Consider the following 26,418-nt stretch of genomic DNA (forward strand, 5'->3'; position numbering starts at 1 on the left):
AAAAACTGAGTGAAAGCCCAAGGTTCTGAGTTCAAGTCCCAGTTTTGGCACCAAAAAAAAAGGAAAGAAGAAAGGAAGGGTAGACAATGGAAGGGAAGGAAACTATAGAAAATGCCTAGAGAAATACAAAATACAGTCAAAACATGAAAAATAACCCCAGTATTTGGTTATTTGAAATTTGATAGGGAAGGGGGGAAAACCAAGACGGGGGGTGGGTGGTGGGTGGGGGGGAGGGTGATGGGTACCAAGACATGTGAAAGGGTATCAATGTATGTGAATTAATGCACCTTCTATCTGGCAAATATCATGTAACCCTTTTACTAATTACAATAAAAAAAAACCCTAAAAAAAAAAGAGGAAGGTAGGGTAGTAGCCTTGAGATGAAGAGCTCAGGGACAGGGCCCATGACTGACAAAACCAAAAAAAAGGAAGGAAAAAGAGAAAGAAAGAAAGAAAGAAAGAAAGAAAGAAAGAAAGAAAGAAAGAAAGAAAGAAAGAAAGAAAGGGAAGGAAGGAAGGAAAGGAAAGGAAAAAAGAGAGAAAGAAAGAAAGAAAGAAAGAAAGAAAGAAAGAAAGAAAGAAAGAAAGAAAGAAAGGGAAAAGTAGAATTTCTATTTAAAAGAGGGTACTGTATGGCGGGAGAGTTTGGCCTAGTGCTAGAGGGCTTGCTTAGCATGCATGAAGACCTAGGTTGGTTTCCTTGGTACCACATACATAGAAAAAGGCAGAAGTGGTTCCATGGCCCAAGTGGTAGAGCTCTACCCTTGAGAAAGTTGAAGGACAGTGCTCAGGCCCTGAGTTCAAGCCCCAGAACTAGCAAAAATAAAAAGAGTGAAAACTTTCTCATAAAAAAAAAGAAAAAGAAAAAGAAAAATAACCCCAATCTCAGAAGTAGAGGAGACAAAAAGTGTATCAGATTCAATACTTACAGGAATATTTTTAAGCTGTTCAAAAATATTGTATGGCATCATGCTTAGATTTAAAAAGGCTTATATTTGTCAAGCAGAAAATCACACAAAGAAAATGGGATGAAGGCCTGATATAGTGCTGTTAAATAGAGTAAATGAACAGATAGAAAAAAATCATTAGGAGTACAGACTTAACTGAAACAACTAATAAATTCTACTTACTAGACATACACTGACAATTTCAGAATACAGATTGTTTTTCAGCCAATGCTAAAAATCAGAAAAAGTAAACATAAATGTAAATGTGGCTATTTTGAAGGCTGAGATAGGATTGCTTTAGTCTAGCCTGAATAACATAGCAAAATTTCATCATTAAAAAGATGACTGGGGGGCCGGGAGTTTGGCCTAGTGGTAGAGTGCTTGCCTAGCATGCATGAAGACCCAAGTTTGATTCCTCAGTACCACATATATAGAAAAAGCTAGAAGTGGTGCTGAGGCTCAAGGGGTAGAGCTCTGGCCTTGAGAAAGTCCAAGGACAGTGCTCAGGCCCTGAGCTCAAGCCCAGGACTGGCAAAAAAAAAAAAGAAAAGAAAAAGTGAGTGGAAAATGTAAATCTATAGTCCTAAATTAAGTTTCAAGGAATTAATTGGGATTTTTTTTTAATGAGGAAGAGGCAGTACTGGATTTTGAACTCAGGACCTGTCCCTTGCTAGGCAAATGGTTTACAACTTTAATCATAACCTCAGCTGATTTTACAGATAGTGTCTTGTTTGGTTGTTTTGTTTTGCTCTCTGTCTGTCTGTCTGTCTAGTTCATTATGCCCAGTCCAGCCTCAGACTATGATCCTCTAAAGTTTGCCTTCTGTGTGGCTAGGATTACAGCATACCTGTCTAGTTTGTTGATATGGGGGTCTCACTAACCTTATGAATTTCTGCCAATCTCTACTTCTCAGGAAAATGGCATGAATTTCTGAAGTATTAAATTGGGAATTGATTGTTTTCTGTTCACAGAAAAATTAAACCATACTATCTGAAATTGGATAGGGAACGGGGAAAACAAGATGAGGGGTGGGGTGGGGGGGAGGGAAATGGGGACCAAGACATGTGAAAGGGTATCAATGTATGGATATTAATGCACCATCTATCTGGCAAATATCATGTAACCCTTCTATTAATTACAATAAAAATATATGAAAAAAATTAAACCATAAATCAATACAAAAATAATGGCCAACAAAATCTACTGCCACAATTAAGCAATAGACTCCAAATTCTTTATAGGCTAAAAGAGGAATTACAATAGAAATTGAAAATTATATAAAACTAAATAGCAATTAAAAATTAAGACATGTCAAAAAACTGTAAAATCCAGCTAAAACCATAATTACAGGGGAAAATTCTGGCCTCAAGTGAATGTTTAAGAAAAGAAAAGGAAAATGAGTAAGTACCCTCAGAAGTTAGAGGGGAAAAAAAAGCAGCAAATTAATCCACCACCCACTCCAAAAAAAGGATAAAAATAAGACTAGCAAAGCTGATAGTACAAATGAATGAAACAGAAAACTGACAACAGACAAAAATCTAGAAAACCAAAAATCAGTCTGAAAAAGAAGACAATTAAAGAAGACACAAATCATCAACATTGCAAACAAAAAAAAACACTGAAAAGATAAAGAGAGGATATTACAAATGATTAACATAAAATGAATGTGCCAAAGTTCTGTAAGGATTAAAGAAAATAGTAGTAAAGACAATATTCCCTCCAGGAAAGTGCAGATCCAGAGGGCTTCACTGGTATAATCCAAGAAATATTAAAAAGAAACAGCTGCAATCCTGCCTAAGCTCTCCTAACACAGGATAGAGGGGACAGTTTCTAAATCATTGTACAAGGCTAGAATAACCTGAGCACTGAAATCTGAAAATGCTATTACAAAAAAAAAAAGAAAAAGAAAAGAAAGAAATTTGCAGTCCAATGTGACGTACAAATACAAATAGAAAAAAAATTAACAAAATACTTGGAAACCAAGTTGTCAAATACGAAGAACATAATATAGCATCATAACCAGTTTGAGTTTATTTCAGAAATTCAATGTTCACTAACAATCAAAATAGCTAAAAATTCATCCCATGATTAGAATAAGGTCATAGGAACCCATATAATCATATAACATAGCATAAGACTATATAAGCGATGAAGAAGGCTAGGTGTGGTGGCTCACACCTGTAATCCTAGCTACTGAGGAGGCTAAGATCTGAGGATCACGAGTCAAAGCCAGCCCAGACACGAAGGTCTATGAGACCCTTATCTCTGATTAACCACTAGAAAACCAGAAGAGGGGCTAGCCTTGAGCTGAAGGGCTCAGGGGCAAAGCCCAGGCCCAGAGTCCAAGCCCCACATCCGACAAAAGAGAAAGAGAGAGAGAGGGGCTGGGAGTTTGGCCTAGTGGTTAAAGTGTTTGCCTAGCATGCACGAAGACCCAGGTTCGATTCCTCGGTACCACATACATAGAAAAAAGCTGGAAGTGGTGCTGAGGCTCAAGGGGTAGAGCTCTAGCCTTGAGAAAGTCCAAGGACAGTGCTCAGGCCCTGAGCTCAAGCCCAGGACTGGCAAAAAAAAAAAAAAGAGAGAGAGAGAGGGAGAGAGAGAGAGAGAGGCAGAGAAAGGATATGAAAAAAAGTCAATTTGTCTGGATAGAAGATAAAACCTGATAGCAAAATAAAACTCTGTAGTTCAATCTTTAACACTTCAAGGAAAAGAAGTCGAGAGGTACCAGAAATAAGATTTCCAGGTCTTCTGGATACATTATTGGTACAAACAGATATAAAACTGATACAATTATTGATACCAAATCATTGTAAGTAGTAATAATATTTTATTGGTATAATAATAATAATAATTATTATTATTATATTGGGGGGGCTAAGAAATGGTATGTGAGAGAGAGAAGACAAAAATTCTACCTGGAGAATAAAATCATTTCTCAATTAAATATATTTGAAAACTAAATGGTTTCAATTTCTGGGAAATCTTTACACACCACTAAATTTCATCTTACTGTCATCTTTGCCTTCCCTTTATCTCCTTAATAAAATTAAGCTGGGCAAGGCTAGCTCACCCCTGCAATCCTAGCTACTCAGGAGGCTGAGATCCAAGGATCATGGCTGAAATTTAGCTACAACAGAAATGTCCATGAGACTCTATCTATAACTAGCCAGCAAAATGCAAGATTGTAAGCTTGGCTCAAGTGGTAGAGCACCAAATGTGAGTGAAAAAAGCTAAGAATACAAGGCCTTGAGTTCAAGCCCCAGAATAAGTAAACAAATAACTAATAAGCTAGTCAACTCAGTTTCCAGTCTAAACTATATTTTCCATTTTGTTTTCTTGCCCTGGGCTAACAAAATGCCATTATTCTGGTCGCCTATTGATACTTCTGAGCTAAAAAGTAGAAGAGAAGAGTATTTACTCTTAATTTTTCTAAGTACAATCCAGAAATACTTTTCCTTGAACAAAATTTTATAATTTCCTTTTAAAATTCAAATTCTAGAACTGAGTAAAATATTACTACTTTAAATAATGTTATAATGTTTTCTGATCATTTTGCATGATTTCTCAATACACTGTAGCCTTCTAAATAATAATCAGTCTCACAGCAGAAATATTGGAATAATGGAGTTTATTTTCTACATTCTTCTCATTATACTTCCTTTTTCTTCCCAACTTACCATTTAAATCCTCTTTTTTTTTCTTTGTGCATGCATGCAAGCGTTGTGCGTGTGTGTGTGTGTGTGTGTGTGTGTGTGTGTGTGACTTGAACTCAGGGCCTAGGTACTGTCTTTGAGGGTTTTTTTTTTTTCCATTCAAAGCTAGTACTCTACCACTTCAGCCACAAATCCACTTCTGGCTCTTTTGTGGTGAACTGAAAATAAGATTTTCACAGATTTTTCTGCTTGGGCTGGATTCAAACTGTGATCCTCAGATCACAGCCTTTTAAATAGAGAAATTACAAATGTGCACCGCAGGAACCATAGGCTTTACTGATCTTTTATTTTTCACTGTACTTGTATTTCTTGAGTTCTTAATTTTTTTTATTTGAAACTTCCCTTTCTTTGTTTGTTTTCATGCTTATGCTGGAGTTCAAACCTTCACTCAGTGTTTTTGCTCAAGGCTGGTGCTTTATTACTTGAACCACATCTCCCCATTTGGCTTTTTACTGATTAATTGCCCACTCCTGTTTCCTTTCTTTCTCTTCCCTGGAGACAAATCCCATGATTAGCCCCTAATAAATGTCCCAGCTAATCTCCATCTGAATTGACTTCCTGAGGTCTCCATCCACAACACAGTCACATTAGACTACAGAAATGGCAGCATTGACTTTTCTTCCATAGTTGGACTGCCAGGTCCCTCTCATTCAAGACTTTCTAGCATCCTAACAAAGAAATGAATACTAGCTGGTTTCATTTAGCCTTTCTTTTTTATTTTATTTTATTTTTTATTGTCAGGGTAATGTATAGAGGGATTACAGTTATATTCGCCAGATAGTAGGTGCATTGCTTCTCACATATTGATAGCCTTTCTCATGTTTTTGTTCCCATTCCCCTCCCCTCACCCCGTCCCAATCATCTTGTTTTTCCCCCCTTCCCTTTCCTATTTCAAATGAACATATATACAATATACCAGGTAACAAAGTCAGATATAGTAACAATATGAGACTAATCAAAGGGCAAAAAAAGAGAAGAGAAATAACAGTACATTAAGAACAACAATCACATAAGATAAAGCTCTTGTTTCCATATCCTAGAGGTCCTTTCATTTAGCCTCATCTTATATGACCTTATGTATCTAAGTTTTGAGCTATTGTAATCCTCTGCTAGGAGAGTCCTAGGTTTGTACTAATTATTACAAATGAGGGAAATCATTGAGCCTATGTTCCTTTGGGTCTGGCTTACTTCACTTCATATGATTTTTTTTCCCCCAAGTTTTTCCATTTCCTCACAAATGGGGCAAAGTCATTCTTTTTTTTATTCTTTTTTTAAAATATATTTTATTGTAATTAATAAAAGGGTTACATGATATTTGCCAGATAGAAGGTGCATTAATTCACTTACATTGATACCCTTTCACATGTCTTGGTACCCATTACCCTCCCCCCCTCCCCCTCCCCCTCTACCCCCGTCTTGGGCAAAGTCATTCTTGATTGCTACCTAAGTGTACTTTTGTTCACTTGCTTTCTGGACATTTCCCCTGACATGAGTCAAACTCTAGAATGAAGAAGACAGTGGAGAGGCTTCCCTGGTGGTCCTGTTTGTGAAAATCCCAAAGCTCCTGTAAGTATCTGGACCTGCCCACATTTCAGGTCTGGGAGAAGTAAAGTTGCTTCATTTTCATCTAAGGACATTTTTTTCCTCCTCCTCTGTGCAAATAGCAGGTTGTTTTCCTAGTCTCTAACTCAATGCCAAGCCTCAAGTTTAAAAAAGAAAGAATCATTCTTGCATAGAACATTAAGGATTTAGTAAATGAGTCTCAAAAAACATAAGCATTCAGGTTCCATATAAATGACCAGAATGTTAGTGCTTATTTAAACCTTGCCCTTGCCCAATAATGCTTAAAAGTGGATAGGCATGGATTTTTGCATTAGGTTAACTCTCTGCTTTTGCTTCTTTCAAAAGAAAGCTAATATGATTTGGGCATAGCACTATGTCTAATATATTTGCTTTCATAGTTGACAATAGAGCCAAGACAAAGTCTGAATCAAAACTGAACTCCCTAAAATACTGAAGCCAAAATAAGATGTGAACAAATAGACAACAACAGATAGATAGTCAGATAGATAATAGATAAGTAGGTAGAGATGAGATAAATGACATGTAATAGGTAGATGGATGATTAGATAGTAGATATTGATGAATGTCTATAGATCTTATGGATATATGAATATAGAGGGTAATTTTTCAGTTTTCATTTTACCTTCTACATAATTAATACAAGAGAATAAAATATTAAGCAAACCTTTTTCTCCATTCCATGGTACCTCCAGGATGCAAACAATTGCACAGAAATTTTACATTTAGTCTCACATATCTAATTTTATAACAATTCAGAAGTTCCTCCCAATTCTATATCTAGTAGGCATTAAATAATTATTACTTTTTAAATCATAATACTTATTTTGACCACTTCCATGCATTTGGGGGGTAGTTTTATATTTATCTGAAGAAATAATGTGTTTAGGGGCCGGGAGTTTGGCCTAGTGGTTAAAGTGCTTACCTAGCATGCATGAAGACCCGGGTTCAATTCCTCGGTACCACATACATAGAAAAAAGCCGGAAGTGGTGCTGAGGCTCAAGTGGTAGAGCTCTAGCCTTGAGAAAATCCAAGGACAGTGCTCAGGCCCTGAACTCAAGCCCAGGACTGGCAAAAAGAAAAGAAAGAAAGAAAGAATGTGTTTAAAGGACCACCCTTAAAAAAATAGAAGTTAAGTAGAACATTTATTATTTTTCTTTGTATTAAACTATCCAAAGAAATATTCTCCTGGGCTGCTTTTACTTATCACTGTTACAGTAATTGATAACACCATAGCTATAAGTAGAACTTATACACACACACACACACACACACACACACACACACACACTGAAGAAAAAAGAAGAGAAACACTAATTTATTTCTGTCTAACTAGGTGAAATTCCTGCAGCCATAATTTTATCAGAAGCTGAGCCTAGAATAACTTGCACAACTCTCTAAGGCTCTGTTATCATGACAATTAAAAAGAAAACACGGGCTACCTTCTTATTGAACTGGTAAATCCTTTATTGGTTTCAAGTATGACTCAGATACAAATGTTATTTTTAAATTCTCAACAGAATCTGTTGCATGTGGCCACAAAGAACCACAACTGCTCTCCCTGCCCTCTTTCTTTTCTCAGTTCTCTTCTGCCTCAATGTAAATACCACCATAAAGCTTTCACAGTGGGCCTTGATCACAGTGCTCGCTAAACGTAAAAGAAAATGAGTGTGCTGAGAACAGCAAGTTAGAAGTCCAAATAGAAAAAAACAAGTCTCACAAGTCCTGGATCATGGACTAAAAAGTAGAAGTTCGAACAAGTAACTGCCCTGCAGCTTCTTTCAAGAAACCACCATTTTTCAGCACTATGGATCATTATCCAATGACGTCACAGGAGGGAGAAGTCTCCTCTGTTTTGAATATGTTGGGCATCTTTGATTACTTTCAATGTCTAAATGAGAACTAAAAACAGATTGTAGCTAGCACATTTTCTTTCAATTCTTAAATTCATGCATATTCTCTGAGAAATGAAATCCATATGCCTATAAAAATTCATTCACACTTCACACTTCAGAATGTGTGACAGCCTTTTTGTATAAATCTTTTAATGTCTTTATTTACTTCTGGAAACATCCGGTTTGTGAGAATAAATTCCAAATCGTTTGGAATCAGAACCTAGCTGACATATTCAATTAATAGTCACCCTCCACACATGACTGATATGGATGCATGCATGTGGAATACATTCATGGTACCCTTTGGAGCAAAGAAACATTGTTGAAAAAAGAAGGCCTAATGATTCCTTGTGAAGGTTTTTATAACAATAAACTGTTTCTTTGGGGGGGAAGGGAAATACTGAGATATTGAAGATAAAGCCTAACTCTTTCTAGGCACCCTACCCATGGCTTCCCAGGAGGCTAGGATGACAGGCTAGGAAGACACCATGCCCGTCTTGTTAAAATGGAGGTCTTGCTACCTTTTGCCTAAGCTGGTCTCAAACTGTGATGCTCTTGATCTCTACCTATTGTGTACATAAGTTTACAGGCATGAACCAGCACACCAGGCCTGTAACACTAAATTCTGCAGCTATATTTTATACTGTATTTTGTCCCCTCTTAGGGACTGTGGCCTTTAGGCTTTGAACATTTATACATTGATAAGGAAAACATGGCATTTCCTCTCTTGGTTCCCTAGAAGCCCAATTGTTCCTGAAGATACTAAGTTGTAGGTTTTTGTGCTGTCTCTCTCAGAATACCTGGTACCAATCACCCAGAGACTATGTGGGTTGAGCTTAACAAGACTCATTGGCTCAGTAAAAAGAACCAGATACACCAAAAGTTAACATGGCTGCTCACAATTAACATGCTAGAATCAGCAGCAAATGCAATAAGTAGAACCTGCTCTTCAAGTAGAAAAGGTCTCATAACCATTTCTACTGATATTAATAGTCACAGAAAATTGACCTAGGTGGATTTAGCACACAAAATGAATTTAAAGGCGTGGATGATAGCTACCTGCCATCGTTAATCCTCCCCAATCTGGTCAAAAAATGAAAAAGAAAAAGAAAGTCATCAAATAGGCTCAGTGCCTTGGTGTACCAGCCAGGGATGCCAGATTTGAACAGTAGCTGACACAATGGATGCTGCCTCTAATGTTGCTACAGGCACTAGCACCCTTGAAGGGTTTAGGATCTTTCACAAATCCAATGTATAGTAAATATGACCTGCAAAAAAAACTAGTACATGCCCCTGTAAAAAGCTCTGGATCTTTTACAAATAGGATACACAGAAATATGGTTTGTAGAGCAGTGATGAGTTAATTCACTAACAAATGTTAATGTACAAGGAAAAGAAAGATAACAGCAAGAAGCCAGGTGCTGGTGGCTCACCTCCATCATCTTAGCTGTCCAAGAGACTGAGATCTGAGATCAAGGTTCAAAGCCAGCTAAGACAGAAAAGGTCCATGAGACTCATCTATAATTAACCACCAAAAAGCAGAAGTGAAGCTGTGGATTATGAGGTAGAGCACCAGTCTTAAAGAAAAAAAAGCTAAACAACAATATCCTGTCGGGATTCTTCGTCCCTGGTCCCCCTCTACTAGTAGGGGGATGGGGAAAAACACATCCCGACCCGGCCAAGCCACAAGAGGAAGGGGCCCAGTGTCCTCCCACACTCAGCCCTCTTACCCCAGAGGACGCCATGCAGCTTCATCAAGGCAGGAAGGTCTCTCTCTCTCTAAATCCCTCCTCCTTATATTGGGTGAGGGAGCCTATCAGTATACAAGATGGACAGAACAAAGAGGTCCACGTGTTTTATCCCTACTACAAGCTCAGCAGAAATTTATTCGACATAGCTGTTACTTGGCCCCCAACAATATCCAGGTCCTGAGTTTAAGCCTTGGTACCAGCACCAAAAGAATAAATAAACAATAAAACATAATAGCAACACTAATAGAAGCAATTACCAGAGTGAATCTCAACTCTTTCTTTTTTTATCAGTCCTTGAACTCAGGGCCTGAGTACTGTCCCTAAGCTTCTCTGCTCAAAGCTAAGGCTCTACCACCTTGAGGTACAACTCTACTTCCAATTTTCTGGTGGTTAACTGATGATAAGAATCTTGTAGCCTGTAATCCTAGCTACTCAGGAAGCTGAGATTTGAGGATCTAGGTTCAAAGCCATCTAGGGCACTACAAAGTTGTGACTCTTCTCTCCAGTTAACTTTTAGAAAACAGGAAGTGATGCTGTGGTAGGTAGGTGGGCACCAATCTACCCTTGAGCTGAAGAGCTCAGGGACCATGCCCAGGCCCAGGGATAGGGCTGTAGCCTTGAGCTGAAAAGCTGGGGGACAGCACCAGGACCAGAGTTTAAGTCTCATGATCCCCCTCCCCAAGGAAAGAAAAAGAAGAATCTCACAGACTTTCCTGCCCAGACTGGCTTGGAATCACAATTCTCAGATCTCAGCCTACTGAGTAGCACCCAGCTCAGCTCTTAATAATCAATTATAATCCTCCCAATAATCCAAGGAGGAAAGTATAATTCCCATTAAATAGTTGAGGGAATTGAGACTGGAAATTTTCTTTCTAAAATTGCCCGAAGTGACATAACTGGTATATGGTGAAAAATCAGGATTTGAATCCAGAGAGCTCAGCCACTCTGTTAGCTAGCATATACTCAGTCATCTCTTTCCATACTGCTTTCTGGAAAAGGATATCTGAGTTTAATATATATATAAGTTGTGTAAAAGCTTACATCACCAGTTATAGAACAGGTTCCTTTTCCCTTTAATCTAAAAAAGAAATTATCTTTACCCCCTTTACCCTACTTGTAATAATCCCTCTGAATTTAATCCTAAAATAAGTAAAGTGAGGAGAGAGTCAATTTGCTGCAGCCTGTTACCTCTATAATATATCAGCCCTCACGGAGGGATATTTAATTGTGACACTGAATGGCTGAAAAGTTCCAAAGGATTACTACAAAAGGATTGGTTGCCTAACAGGGAAGACACAGCCAAATCTCTCAAAACTATCAAAATTTGGGGCCGGGAGTTTGGCCTAGTGGTAGAGTGCTTGCCTAGCATGCACGAAGACCTGGGTTCAATTCCTCGGTACCACATACATAGAAAAAAGCCAGAAGTGGTGCTGAGGCTCAAGTGGTAGAGCTCTAGCCTTGAGAAAGTCCAAGGATAGGGCTCATGCCCTGAGCTCAAGCCCAGGACTGACAAAAAAAAAATCAAAATTTCACAAATGCAGATGAAATTCTTACTTCCTCATAGTACCGTTTAGATTAGGTTACTTTTAAAATTCATACTGCCTGTTATATATTCAAAAAATTGAACGTGTGTACAGTACAGTCGAAATTAGAAATGAAATTTATCTTTGAATTGTTATTGATATCTAAATTAACTTATGTGATGATTCCCATCTGGATGTAAAAAGCCCAGTTTGGGCACATGCCCAAGCATCTGGTAATCAATAATCATAGAAATATTAGCCACAACAATAAATGAGCACTCCTCTTATAAATGGATGCTCACCCCTGGAACAGTTGTCTCTTGAACAGAATAATAGATGTTTGGGTATTCCATGTTATCATTGTCATTATCTTCATAGAAAAATAAGTGCTCCCCCTGGTGGCCAGATGCTACTTTTAGTCTCCTCAATCACACTCATTGTATAACAACTTGTATGCTGAAGGATTGTTTTTAGTTTGGGGCTTTCACAACTTTTGGGTTTGGAATCAAATTTTCAAAGTAAGAATCTTCCTTACATTCATTCAAGTAGCTTGTTTCACTTTTGTCCAGGCAATTTATTGTTAAATCAAAACCACTGAGCTACCTAGTTAAAAAAAATTTTTTTTTTGTTTTATTGTTTGTTGTTTGGGGTAAAAGAAATCTTGTAAAATTAAAGTTACATCCACACCAGCATTTGACAGTACTCATAAAATTTAAAATTTCATGGTCCCTATAAGAAAGGACACTGAAGATAATCCATCCACTCCATATATCTCACCAGAGAAAAAAGGAAATAAAATGTTACAGGATGGAAATGTAATTTAATAGCTGAATGAACAGTTGATCAGCTTATTTCATCCTTTAGAAGAAAAAAGTAATGGAGGCAACACAGGTGGTTAAACTGTAATATAGTGGAAATTCTATCACCCATGAAAACTGCAATGGGGATTCTACTTTTAGATTTGGCCAGCCCAGAAACAGATGTGTGTTTCAATGAGAATCACAGACCTCACCTCCTGAAGATATAAACGCTCTTTAGAGCAAACAGGGGTCCCAACATGTTTCAACTCTAAAGCAGGCACTAGACTAAATTGAGTATAATTGTTTCAAGTGTTTAGAATTCCCAAGTTGAACTGCGGCTGAATGTGTGGCTCTTGTTTTATGGTCACAAGTCTCTGTATGGAAAAAAATGACGGTGATATTCCTTCTTGTTCTGCACTTTAAAAATATCAAAACCAGAAGAAAGAAAATTTAAGTTAAAATACAGAAGTTTGGGCTGAGATATCTGGACCACAGGACTTGTCTTCAGTGAATGAGACTGGAGTTCAGACAGCTAAGGTCAAGGTGAAGACCAAATACTATTTTGTGCATAATTCTCAGCCATTAAGAGGAAGGCATCAAATGTTTCTCATTAAATAGCCTGTCTGGATACACAGTCCTTTCAACTGAGTTCCCCAGGCATATTCTGGCAAGATTTTAAATGTGTCTCATCCAGCATAGCATGGAGCAGGTACAGTTTCTTGGTGAGGGGTGGGGGGGGGGAAAGAACACTGGCCAACATAATTCTAACTAAAGCAGTTGATACCAGGAAAGCTACCGTGTGCTTTACCCACCCAGAAGTTAAGGGATAAGAAAATTGGAGAAATATAGTCATTGGGGGTTAAGGTTTACCTTCCACAGGTTAAAAAAAAGTTCATATTAATTGCAATCAAGTTAGAATAGGTAAAGAGATGTATGCAAATGTCAGATACTAAAACTTATTTGTTATCAGTACTTCCCAGATCTGTTACCTCTCTTTCCTGGCCGAGAAACGCATAGTCCTTTCAAAGAAAAGGCAAACTGCCTTTTCTGGTTCCTTTCAGCATCTAGTACCAGTGGTCTCCAGAAGTTAGGCTGTCTTCAAGAAAGACAAAGCTGTGTTACTTGTCCCTCTGGTCTCCTTTTATTGTGTTTGTTTTCTCTCCTCCTTCCCAGAAAGCTTCTACTTTTCCCAGGGAAGATATTATAATCCCTGCTAAGTACTCCAACAACAAAGACAACAAAATCTTGCCTTCATTCATCAAAAGCACAAAGCTGGACCTCTTGACAGATAATAGCAGTTTAATATGGCCTCGTTGATAGGCACCCCCTGGTGAATAGAGATGATGTTCCTCTGTAGAGGGCAGCTGTGCAGGCGTCTGTGTGTATGACTCTTCCATGTGTAGTTGTAAATACTACATAGACAGAAACATATATTCTGCAGGAAGCAGAATTTGGTTTTTTTCCTGGATTTGTTTATAAAAGGCTTCAATGGCATTCACCTTAAATGAAACTGTAATGATTTTGAAGTTTCAATACTGTTAGAGTTTTTCAGAGATGGGAATATTGCTCTCATTCTTTCCAAAACCTCAAAGAGCCAGCTGAGTAGTTTGTCCTTCTCTGTTTAATTTTTTGATATGTCTCTATATCTTTCAAAAATCATTCTTAAATTAAAAGGCAAAAGGTAAGTGCTAGTACAAAGATAAACTGCCAATAAGACACGATTATCTTTCTCAAAATTATTTTGCCTGATAAGATGCTATACAATTTTATTACTATGAGCCTGCAATGCCTCCACAGATCCACCTGTATGGACAGCAAAATACAATCTTCCAATGGGATTCTTCAAAAACTATTTAAATTCTGGATTCCCCCATCAACTTTAGAAATGATTCCCCCTAATCTTTTTCAGCAGCTAATCAACATCATTTCCAGACAATGAAAGCAACAGCAATTCTAGCCTTCCTCCATGCCAGGATCGCATGTGAAGGTACATTTCACAGATGGAAACACAGAGGCTCAAAAACACTACAGCCTTCTTTGGCAGGCACTGGAGCAGTTCACTAGGTACTATCCTCAAAAAAGAAGATGTGTCACTCCACTGCTTTTATGATATGCCAAAACTTGCTGTCATTTTACTGAAGACTACCTGTCCTCTCTGAATGCTTATCCCAAAGCTCAGAGTTCTGAAAGGCTCACCCTTTAGTCACAGAGCACTGATAACATTAGGGACAGAATGAAAATTGTCTCCCTTTGCAGGTGACATTTAAAACATAAACACCTTCCATCATCCTGGGTGGCAGTTCCCAGGTCTCTTTCCCCCTTAGCCCTGAGCAGCCTGAAAACAGTGGGAAGTAACAAAGAAAAGGAGATAGCAACAAGTGGAAGGTGGAGAGTGTAGGATAAACACTGCTCATGTATTCAGAAAGAGTTGCACTGCCTTCTGAAGCCTTCCCCCTGCCTAAGCAAGCCAGTCCTCAAGCAGCCAGACAGACACATGACAATCCTTTCTATAATGCCAAGACTGGGTGTGCACCATTCATGTAGGCCCATGCAGGAAAGCGGAGAGCACAGGGACTTGGAAACATGCTTCTTTTTCATACATTCCTCATATTGCCATTATAACCTGCCTCTCCATACATAGCTGATCTGTCTCCTCTCAAGATTCAAGTCCCAGTCCTGACACCCAGATGAGACAATGCCATTGCATTTCCATATCCAAGGTCTGTACTTCATAAATCCAAACTCTAACCCTCAATTTTCCTATCTATAAGATGGGACATTGTTAAAGACTTTGAAAACCTGAAGAGTTTCTGTGTGAAAAGAAGCAAGTACCATTTTGTGACTGACAGTATTGTCAAAGGATTCACTGAAAACCATTACTCTTTTGATAGTTTTTATGGGTTCCAAGCAGACAATACACAGCAGGCAGCTTCACTCAGAAGCAATAACTTCAATTGAAAGCCAAACACAAGGAGGAAAAACAAAATAATCAGCCAGAAACCCCTTTATAGTTAAAAATCCTTTGCTCATCTAGTACCTACAATAATGTTCTTTAGCTTTTAGAAAGTTAGAAATATTTTTAAAGCGTTCTATGGTTCTCTGCTGCCTGCTGCTGATTTTATTTCTTTATGTAATTTCATTTTAGAATGATCTATGAATATTGCCTCTCCCTTCAGTTCTCAAGTTCAGCTGGCATTTTTCCAGCACTAACAACCCAATGCTAGGGCGGAAGAGAGTTGTTAGATATATCTAGCTTCTCATGGCATTGACCAACAACTTTCCTGGGCTCACTTATCCATTCTAGGCGGCAAATGCTCAGGAGTCAGGAGTAAAGCAATTAAAAAAAAAACCAAAAAACCTTTTCCTCTCATCTTATCAGCTCAGAAGACAGCAGAGCCTAAGCAAATGTACACACTACTCTGCAGAGGACACAGATTCGCTCTCCCTTGCCAGTTTCAGACACTTTCTTTTATTCAAAGGCAGCCAGGTTTAACAAGTAATGTCAGATTCTCAGCAATGGTATCTTTAGGACTACAAAACTGCATTATATCCAGCGTCCCACCACCAGTGCATTTGAACTTGAAATCAGTGATAGTCCTTGAATCTGGCTCCAGAAGATGCTTTCTGGCTTCTACCCCTCACCAATTGCCAAACAGAAGAAGCTTCGATGAACCTTGGTATCCTGAAGCAGTTTTTGCTTTAAATGAACAGATGTGCTGACCCCGGAACACAGAAGACAATGCTGATGTGTTTGCCGTCTGTCAGATAACCAAATGCTGGAACTGTTAGGAAATGCTTCCTTACTGAAAGCACCAACAGACCAAGTCTCTCTTATGCGTACCCCAATCTTCTTTGGGGTGATATCTCAGAAGCAAAGAGAGGCCCAGCCACCGGACCCTGAAAGAGAGGGGAGGGATGTATGGATTTCCAGAGACTATATAAGGAGTAGGAGCGGGAGAGGACAGTTCACTAAGATTGTGCTTCAAGTTGTTGCTATTTAAAAAAAAAAAACAACCATATAAAATAACAGCTGTGGTTTCTCTGCCGGCTTCCTAGGTCCAAGCTCCTATCCCTTAGGACTGGGGGGGGGGGCATGGAGACGGGGCATGATTGCATGATGGAGGCTGCGGGACAGGGAGCCATCTCTAAGACTGGTTTGAGGCTTTCCTGGGTTGGACAGGACTGATCAGGGAAGCAGGACAAATAAAGGGAAAATGATAGGTTTTTGTAAAAATCATTTTTAAGTGATAAATCAAAGGAAATGAGGGACAGCAGAGGAGAAAGGGAGCAAGAAAAGAAGGAGGAAAAGAGAGGAAAGGAGCGGAGATGGAGCAGAAGAAGGAAAGGGGAAGATAGGAAAGGGGCTGGAAAAGGAAGGGAAGAAGGGAGACCAATGGACAACGGGACCAAAAAAGAAGTATGAAGCCGGCTGGGAGAGAGAGGTGTGTCGGAGCTGTGCAGCCTTGAAGAGGGGGCCACAGTCTAAAGCCAAGGTTCAGAAGAAGAAGAAGAAAAAAGCCTTTTAAAACAAAAACAAAACAAACAAAACAGCCCATCAACAAAGTGTATCGAGCCAGCCCGGGCCAGGCTCGGTGCGAGGCGGGACGTGGCCGGGGTGGATCGAGCGCGCCGGGGAGCGGACGCCGGCTTCTCCTCCACCAGTCCGCGGGTTCTGCCCGCTGCGCACTCGCAGGAGCTGCGGGACGGAGCTGCGCGCCCCCTCGCCTCTCGCCGTTCCGCGGTTTCCTCCGGGCTCGGGCTCCAGCTCAGCCTCCGGCACCGGCTCCAGGAGCCTCCCCTAGGAGGTCGAGGCTGGAATGGGCAGTCCGTGTAAGCTGCTGAGGGCGTCCGGGGCCTTGCCGCCCGGGCTCGGTGGCTTCCGATCGGCCACTGCGGGAGGAAGCACAGGGCATCGGGTCACTGCCTAGTGTCGCGCGCGCGCGCGCGCGGAGCTGGAGACCCGGGGAGCCTGGACGCGATCTCCAAAGCTTTGGGAGACAATCTGCCTTCTCTGCCTAAGGGACAACTCTGCGCCGAGAGCTTTAACAAGAGGATCTCACCACGGTGCAGTTAGTCCTCTGGACCCTGGTGCTAGATTGCCACCGGCTCAGTTCCCACGGAGGCTTAGCGGCCGTGGCGTACAGCCCGGGGTCGACACCAGCGCGAGCTCCGATCACACACCCACCTCAACAAGGAGCGCACAGGTGCGGGAACAGCCCGCTCCACCGACACGCCCGGGGCCAGGAGGCTCTGGGTGGGCGGGAGGGGGGGCGCTGAGGAAGGTCCCCCAAACTTCCCGGCCCGGGCGCGGTCTGGAGACCCCGGCTTAGGAAAGGAGGGCTTCCTTTACGAGAGAGGCGGAGGTCGAGGGACCCCCGAGGTCAGGGGTGGCGTGCCCCAAGACCTAGGGCGCTCTGGATTAAGTGACGGGGAGCTTGCCAGATCAGGCAGTATTCGGCACGTTGCTCTATTATTTGGGGTTTAAGGAAGGGGCCCAAGTTTGGCTATTGAAAGCCAAAAAAAAAAAAAAAAAATGACGCCGCGATTGTGCAAGCCTAAGTTTCCTTTCCTAACCCGGGGGCCACTCAACTTCTACACAGGAGACACAGTGCTATTTCTAAAGGAGCTTGTTCTTGTTACCCTCCCAACAAATCCTTCTTTACGAGGGGGGGGCGACGGGGGGGGGAGCTGGACGGCTTCAATTCCAGGTGAGAGGGAGCTCTAGTTTGCCTGCTGTGCTCAGCTGCTCAGCAGCCCAGCTGGCTGTGACCTGGAAAAAACACCCAGAGCGAGGGACCTGGGGACCCTACCCTTCCTTCCTCCTCCCTCCCTCCTTCTCTCTCCCTCTCCTCCCTCTCCCTCCCTCCTCTCTCCTCTCTCCTCTCTCCTCTCTTCTCTCTCTCTCTCTCTCTCTCTCTCTCTCTCTCTCTCTCTCTCTCTCTCTCTCTCTCTCTCACACACACACACACACACACACACGAATCTTTGGAGAGATTTTTGAGCTTTTCTGGAGACTTTTCCAGCACAGAACAGATTCCTTGGCTCCTCCCCACATTTCAGCTCTTTTCCTAAATACAGTTGTGAGTGATGTGGTCTACAAGTACTCAAACTTTTCTTTTCTCCTCATCCACATGATTCAAAGTGAGGACCTTGTTTAGAAAACATCCAAGGAGGAAGAGGAGGGTTCTCAGCCAAGGATTGGTTACCTTAGAGACAAGGAGGAAAATGAATTCCTGAAAAATAAACACCCCAAAGCTGGTTCCACCCCACCTTCTGTGGGGGGCAAATTCTATTTGTAGCTCTTTCTGCAGCTGCTCTGTCTGATGGGCCCACTCCTCTTTAAAATTCCCTTACAGGGGAGAAAGGGGAAATTTAAGTGAGTAAGGCTGGAAACCCAGAAGCCTGACCTAAAGCCAGGCATTTTGCAGATTAATTTGGTCTAAGGGAATAGGCACTTCTAAAACACTGGGACTGCATGGGATGCTCTAGGCACCAGAGAAGGGGTAGATCTGAGGAAGGGGTCTCCCAGAGTTAGATCAAATGACACCATTTGGCTGTGAGTCCTGTAGCTTAAGCATGTCAACATCCTAATGATCCCTGGAAAAACTGGTTCTTAGTATCTGCCAAAAAACAAAACCAAGATCAGAAATTACTGGAACATAGCTACAACATATCTGTAACAAATATAAACAATGAGCTTTCTTTGTGCATATGTCATATGGAACAGACTTGATGTCCAAATTCTTATATAGATTTTTTCATTTCAAGAAATATTATTTCATATGATCAGAGGCACAGAGTTACTATGCCTTTGGGTATAGTTTTGTGTTTCAAGCCCAGCTGGGTGAGATTTTTGAAAATCGGGGATTTCTGAAAACACTGCTGTAAATGCTAGCTGTCTTGAAAAGAAGTCTTGGTAGGTAGGGCCGACACTTAAGGAAAGGAGATCCTAGTATGGCTGTGAAAGGCTATTTAGGTGACTTTGGGGATTTCTAGAATGTTAGACCCTCGGGTTCTCTCACTTTCCTGTCAAAGGATGAGAAATCTGAGTTGCACTTTCTTGTCAACTGAACTGAGAGCCCAGGATCACTGCCTTTCACCAAGATAAAATTGATAGATTGTGGTGCATAATTTGATATTTGACTAGACGTGAAGCTGCTCATTTGTACTTAACTTGGAGGACACCGATCTCTGTACCTTACTGGGTGTGAGATATAACTATATTTGTTTTCTATTGAGCATTCATGACATTAAAAATTGCTTTCAAAAAGGAAAAATATTACCAGAAAATTGTATGATATTCTTACTAAAAGTTAAATTACAACCAACAGCAGTTGGTAGATTTCTTTGAAGGTATTAATTTCTTAAGAAATAATTCAAAACTAAATGGCAAAACCTTATGCTAATTTTCTTTCTCTTTTCAATAATCAGTTTGAAGGAACTTTTGAAGTCAGTTTTCTGCCAATGAGAAAACTAAATAAAGAGTCCTAACACAAGTGGGCATGTGTTTCTCATGCCATAAAAACAGCCATATACTAAACTATTATTTTATGCTTCTCAAATAAAAACATTTGAGTGTCAGCTTGAGAAATCGTTACTAAGAATGCTTGAGTCGTCCCATGGCACCTTGACCTTTTAAGATCCTGGGAATCCAGATAGTAAACGATTACTTAAATAACCAGTGCAGTTGATTACGAATGTGGATTTTAATATATAGGTTATTTTATTTTAGGAAGCAGACTTAAGAAGAACATGAATATTGGACCTGCTAAATGACTTTATATTTCTAAAAAGGAAGATATTTCCTATGAATCAGCAACCAAAACTTAAGGTAAATGTTGATGTTCCTTCCTCTCCCAAATTAACTATTGAATCGGGAACTAGGAGTGCTATCTTTGGGTTATTATATATACTTTGTGATCTGTTGCTTATGGAAAGAATGAAATGTCCTGAGGAAACAGTAACTGTACTATGAGTGGCTGCAAGGAAGGTCGTGAGTCCTTTCCTCAACCTCTCTTCTTCTTGGAATCAATTCTTGGAATGGATTTCCTAAGGGGAATCATTGAAAATTGTAGATATACTTTCTAAATGCGAATAAGTCTGTTGAACTAAGTGATTTGGGCACTGAGAGAAATTTTACTCCCATTTCAATGTCAACTATCAGGGGCCATGGAGTACTCAGAATTCAAGAGTACAAAACCAACTGAGCCCCCAAAATACCTTGAGTATTTAAATGTACAGTTCATAGAAGTTCTAATTCTTCACTTTAGATTCTTTTTATTACCTGTACTTCCTCTAAATGAGAAAGAAATGTTATCCTCTTTTTAGTTAAATTTAAAAGGACTTAATAATTTTTATAATTTTTCATTACTTGGATTTCTCTATAATTAGGGAAATGTACTATTCCTGATACCCCAGGATGTGTATGCTCTAAGAAGGGTGGAAATAGAAAATCTACCTTTGTCCTTCACTGTTCTGGATGGCACCTTATTCTTCCCTGCTCCACTTAAACTATCACCCTGTAGTGCCAAGACTGCATAGAAACCGCACTTCTTACCTGGGAAGCCCTAAGGAGAAAAAGCTCTAGTAACCATCTTCAAGTCTGCCACCCTCAGCCAACCACCAGGCCCTCCAACCTCCACAGATTGGAGGCAGATCCACCAGTAAAGACCACCCCTTCATCATCCAGGAATGCCCCTTCCTAAGGGAGCCTCCATCAGCCTTCCCCCCCCCTTCCTTCCCTAGACCCCAGTACTACTTGAGGCTACAGATTTCTGCTGCTCAGAACCTAAATGCAGACAGGTTGACAACTAACTGGCAAATGTAACCCCTCCAGGAGCAAGAAAGAAATGGAGAATCCTCAAAAAACTTTCCCAAAGGAAAATGAAAAGCTAGAACTTAGTGGGTGATGGAAAAGAGCCCTGCTGCCCACTGCAGCTACTTGTGAATGAATTCCCTCAAGTCTCTTAGTTCAGTTATAGGAAGATTTACAGAAGAGAAGGAGATCAATTCACAGCCACACTACTTTCAGAAAGACTCCAAAACACACACTGAATTTGAAGTTCATGATTGAAATGCTCTCTCCTTTCCTGCTGTGTGTGGTGTGGGGGGGGGGGGCGTATGTTAATAACCTTAATCCTAGGTACTCAGGAGACTGACTGATATAATCAGCTTGAAGCCAAGCCAGGCAGAAAAGTCAAAAGTTGGAGAGACTCCATCTCCAAAATAGTCGGCAAAATGCTGGGCTCAAGTGATAGAGGGGCCTACCAAGACTGCAAGGAGCCTTACATTCTAAACATCGTTAGGATTGAAGGAGGAGGAGGAGGAGGAGGAGGAGGAGGAGGAGGAGGAGGAGGAGGAGGAAAAGAAGCAGTAGCAAGAGCAAAACAACAACAAGAAAAAAACTTTAACAAAAGACCTGATTCTGGGTAATAAACATCAAAATAAAAGAACCTGGGGGAGGGGAGGAGAAATCACTGGAAGACTACAGGTTGTAGAGGTCAGTTGCCAGGGCTCAGTCCAGCTTCAACTGAAGGGGGATCAGGTCTGAAGGGGGATCAGGTCTCTCTCTCTCTCTCTCTCTCTCTCTCTCTCTCTCTCTCTCTCTCTCTCTCTCTCTCTCTCTCTCTCTCTCTCTCTCTCTCTCTCTCTCTCTCTCTCTCTCTCTCTCTCTCTCTCTCTCTCTCTCTCTCTCATTTATGTATCTCCATCTGTCTCTCTTTCTCTTGTCACTCCTCCTCCTTTCCACTCTCCTCTTCTCTCACTCACTTCCCAGTTCTTTCCATCTTCCTAACCGGCCTTGTCCCCCCAGACCGCTCCCTGACTTGTCCCTCACCTTCTCGACTGGGGTGTTTGAAGGTCATGGCTGCTGCAATCTCCCCGCCATGCACCGCCACACTCGTCCCAGGAGGCGCCAGTGGTGGCCCTTGCGCTGGCGGCCAAGGTGGGCCAGGGGCGAGGTAGCTGCCGCCTGGCGCGCTGTACACACTGTGCTGGTTGGAGGTCGGGTAAGCGCAGGCCGGGAGGAAGCCGCCCACTGCGGAGAGACTTGAGGCCGACTGCGGGGCCGAGAGGGACAGGTGGTTAGCAACAAACCAAAAACCAAGTCTTCTCCCTTGCAAGTCTTTGCAAGATAGGGGCTAACAGCCCTAAACAAGCAATCGAAAGGACGCTGTCATTCCTGGGTCTTTCCTTATCCGACATAAGCGCACAGTTCCCTGTACATCTCTGCCTTTCTTAACAATGTCAATGGCCTCCATTTATTTATTTATCTATGCTCTTATTTATTTATGCCAGTACTGGGGCTTGACCTCAGGACCTAGATGCTACCCCTTCATTTTTTTTTCCTTTTAAGACTGATGCTGTATCATTTGAGCAATTATGCTGGTTAGAGATAAGAGTCTCAGCAAAGTTCCTGCCTCCGCTGATTTTTGTACCTCTATCTTAAGATCTCAGCGTCGCACCCCCCCCCACACACACCACCCAATAACTAGTATTTATGGGCATGTTGCCACCGGGCTGAGCTGCTTCCAGCAAATGTATCTTGAAAAAGGCACGTTAACCCCCTCAAAAGCTAGCCTTCTCCAATCTTGTCGCCTGGGTAAAGGAGTAAAACTGGGCAGTCTAAAGAAGTTTGCTGAGCTGGCGCCATACCTGAAGAAGTTTCTTTTCCTTCTTTCATGATTCCTCACTCCCCGCCAACCCTTCCAATAGCCCAGTAAAGATGACTTTCTTCCCCGCCTCCAGATTACCTGTGTGTATTTAATGTCTGCCTCCAAGGCGGGTTTCTCCAGTCCATTTACTGCTGGAGTCCCGGGAAAGGCAGTGCGGTTCACTCCGGCCCAGTCTTCCATCTTAGGGGAGTAGGAAGCTCCTTCGCTCCCAGCCAGGGCCCCTACAGGGAACACCAGATGAATTAGGAGATACATCCGAATCGGGGTGAACACCCATGAAGACCTTCAGCCCAGATGTTTGGACACTAGCCATCTATCTAGCTGGTACCTGAAGGACAGCTTGGTATCTCTAAGCCACTGGGGTCAGCAGGAGAGGGGGAACAGTGCAAGCTTCACTGGGCAAAGGACAGAAAGCCATAGGGCTATTCTCTTCTTCACAGGAAGAGCACCCATCCCTAAACCCGCTTCCCACGAAAGGGCTGAGTGGGGGCAGGGACCTGGCACACCCACCCAAAACAGCCCCTCCAATATTTGGAGGACTCGATTTGCGAGTTGAAGTTCAAATTCAGGACAATGTCATGAAAATCTGTAGATCTCTCAACATCTCGATAAATATCTCGATGACTGGTAATCATTCTACACTGAACTGACCTCTGGGACACTGCAGATCTCTCAAAAGAAGCATCCATCCACCTCACATCCCAAGCAAAACAGCTGCCCCAGCTCAGGAGTTCCCTACAGAACTGAGGGAAACTTCTAGATCTTAGCACAGTCCTAGTGGAGTCCCTTAGAGTTTTGGTCTCCAGAAACTGGGTTTCAGCCACTAGGAGAAACAAAGTGCAGTCAAAAGACTGCAGAGGCAAACTCCACCGAGGGTAGCACAAAAGCTAAACATTCCCTTTATTTACAGCCTCCTTCCCTTTCTCCTGGACTCCTACCAAGTCTGCTGCACCAACATCCCTACCAACTGCTGGGAGAGGCGGGTAGCTTAAAAAAGAAAGGCCTACATTTTACCCTCCAGGCCAAGCACAGAAGTTACCCCTCTCCCCAAACCTCCCCGTATTTCTCTCCAACAGTTGACTGGGTTCAGTTACTGTTGAAAAGCAAGTTCTTGTGGCTGTGGTTGCAGCCCTGGGGACTGTCACTATCCTGAATCCAGGACCTGCAATTTCCAGACCTGCTAGTGACTTGGGCCACTGAACCTGACAGATTCCCCCCACACACTTTTTTTTTTTAAATTATTCTAAAGGATCACTAAGCAAGGGGAAGGGTAAAACGCTTGGGAAATAGTAAGGGACCACACAACAAAAGTAAAGGTCGTGGAATGGCAGTGCGGGGGGGGGGGGGGGTGTTTAGATTTGGCAATAGGCATTTGCATTCTTCTTTTTTCTTTTTTTTTCAAGAATGAGAAAGCGCCATTCCAGGCCTCCAAATCTGCGGTGGGCGAAATCTTTTCCATGTTTGTCACAGAAAGTGCAAGGTGTCTGAGGACACCCCCTCATTAGACTCTGGACCCCTCAACCCCCCTCAGCGAATCCCATACTTCTCCAGCTAGTCTTAGGTACATGGCCTCCCTCACTCTCACTTCCACCCGCCCTCGATTCTGCCCCTAAATAGAGTTCTATGGATGGCAGCACCACTGACCTGTTTGCTCCATAAATGTCCGGATGCCCAGGATATTGCTGACCGAATGTGCCGAGGGCCAGGAACGAGGGATGCTGACATGGCCCGCGGAGCCAGGGACCCCGGGATGGCTACCCATCTTGGCGCCGGTGGGCGAGACTGGGCTGGGATAGGGGTACTGGTAGATGTGATTGTAGGGCAGCGCAGGCTGAGGCGGCGGCTGCTTACTAGCCTCGTAGGGCCCTGGTTGTGCCAGACTGCCTATCTTGTTGCGCAAGATTCGGCTAATGGAGCTCACCGAGGGCACGTTGTATTTGTCACAGACGCCATCGGCCAGCAGCCGATCTCGGATCTCCCAGGCAAAGATGCCAGGGTCTCCTTGCTTGTAGTCCCGAATGTGTTTGACCACGTTGGGGGTGGTGACGCGGGGTTTGCTGCCTCCGATGGCTCCGGGCAGGATGGAGCCGGTTTCGTTGTAGCGCGCCAGGATTTTGCTCACGCAGCCGTGGGAGACGCGGAGTTGCCGGCTGATGTCACAGGGCCGGATGCCCAGCTGTGCTAGCTCCACGATGCGCAAGCGGATGGCGTTGGGCAAGGGACGGCCATTGACGAACACACCGCCCAGCTGGTTCACTTCGCCGTAAGTCTGCTCTGCGGAGGCGCCAGGCCAGAGGGAGCCGAGCGGGAGAAAACACCGGCGCGTTAACCAAAGAGGCCCACGCGGGGCCACGTTGGGCACGACTCCTAAGGTGACCCGGAGGTCCCCAGACACACAGTAGGGGAGCGGTGGGCGAGGGGGTGGACACCAGCCTGACCCAGCTCGGAGAGGATCGGCCGGCATGGGGACCTCGGAGGGGAGGCACTGCGTGCTGTAGCCGTCGGGGCTCCTTCCTGACTTGGGGGGAGCCTACTTGGGCACCCCCTCTTAAACTTGAGACCAGCTCTTCGATGACTGGGAACACGCGGAGAATGTCCAGGACTCAGGAAAAAATGGATTCCCCCCCCCCCCACACTCCACCCCCGTCAAGAAGAGAGTGCGGATTCTCAACCCTCCTTATAAGCCCTCCCGCGCCCTGCTTGCCTCTTGCCCCTTACCCATCACGCGCGAGCCAGCCAGCTGCCTGGCGCCGGAACGGCGGGGGCTGGGCCCGGCGCAGTCCGGGAGAGCTCGCGCGCCGCCGCCGCCGGAGAGGCATAGAGGGAGGGCGTGCGCCAGCCGAGAGCCGCGGCGGCCCGGCCGCGGGCTGGAGACGCGCGCTGCGCCGCCGCCGCCGACTGCGCGGCCGCCCGCCCTAGGGCCCGCAGCTGCCGCGGCCGTCCGCTCCCCGGACACTCTCCACGCCCGCGACCCCAGGCCCAGGGTGAACTTCATCCGATTGGGAGAAATTCGTCTGACCGGGAAGCGGCAGCGTGTGAGAATCAATTTGACGTGTCCTCCACGTCAATCTCTGCAGTCACGCCGGAGACGTGCGAGTTGGCAGCTCATTGGTTCCCGTCACTGCGCCCCGGCGCCCCCCTCCCCGCCCAGAAACTCTACCCTCTCCTCCCGTCCCCCTACCTCCGCCTTTCCCCTTCTCCCTCTTCCCCGTCTCCGGAACCATCCCCCCCTCCTTCCCCCCCTACACTCACTCTACAAACACACCGTCCCAAACCCAGCTGCGCCAGGGACTGTCCAATTTCCAAGACCCTAGCAGCCTCCTCCTCCTCCCCCTTTCCGGCTTTGGGAATGGTCGGGAAGTCATTTCAAACTGAGTGTGTATTAGGACTGGTACTAGTGTTCGTTTTGGTTTTAGTTTTATTACCACCTCTGCCACTATTACTAACAAGATATTAGAGAATAAACGTTGAGCTCTAAGGTATAGAGCTCGCCTAGCATTCAGAAGGCCGGAGCTTCTATTCTAGCACTAG

At 43.2% G+C, this 26,418-nt stretch overlaps 1 protein-coding gene across 1 annotated transcript; it reads right to left on the minus strand.

Moving 5' to 3' along the window:
• Nucleotides 1-17,012: 17,012 nt before the first annotated feature.
• Nucleotides 17,013-26,169, minus strand: Pax1 (paired box 1). The gene is made up of 6 exons (XM_090352771.1): nucleotides 26,157-26,169; nucleotides 25,606-25,920; nucleotides 24,532-25,161; nucleotides 22,966-23,108; nucleotides 22,050-22,272; nucleotides 17,013-17,104 (listed from the first exon to the last, which is right to left on the minus strand). The coding sequence occupies exons 2-6, from the start codon at nucleotides 25,880-25,882 to the stop codon at nucleotides 17,013-17,015; spliced, it is 1,365 nt and encodes a 454-aa protein (XP_090208897.1). The 5' UTR covers nucleotides 25,883-25,920; nucleotides 26,157-26,169.
• Between the last annotated feature and the right edge of the window lie 249 nt (nucleotides 26,170-26,418).

This window comes from Megascapheus bottae, chromosome 18 (genome assembly GCF_031878675.1).
Source record: "Megascapheus bottae isolate mThoBot1 chromosome 18, mThoBot2.hap1, whole genome shotgun sequence".
Taxonomy (NCBI): Eukaryota; Metazoa; Chordata; class Mammalia; order Rodentia; family Geomyidae; genus Megascapheus; species Megascapheus bottae.

Coding starts and splice junctions, on each gene's coding strand:
- Pax1 (XM_090352771.1), bottom strand. CDS start 25,882: ATGAAGTTCACCCTGGGCCTGGGGTCGCGGGCGTGGAGAGTGTCCGGG. Junction 23,109..24,531: donor GACATTTATGGAGCAAACAG/GTCAGTGGTGCT, acceptor TGTTCCCTGTAG/GGGCCCTGGCTGGGAGCGAA. Junction 17,105..22,049: donor CAAACACCCCAGTCGAGAAG/GTGAGGGACAAG, acceptor TTCCTCCCGCAG/TGGCCGATCGGAAGCCACCG.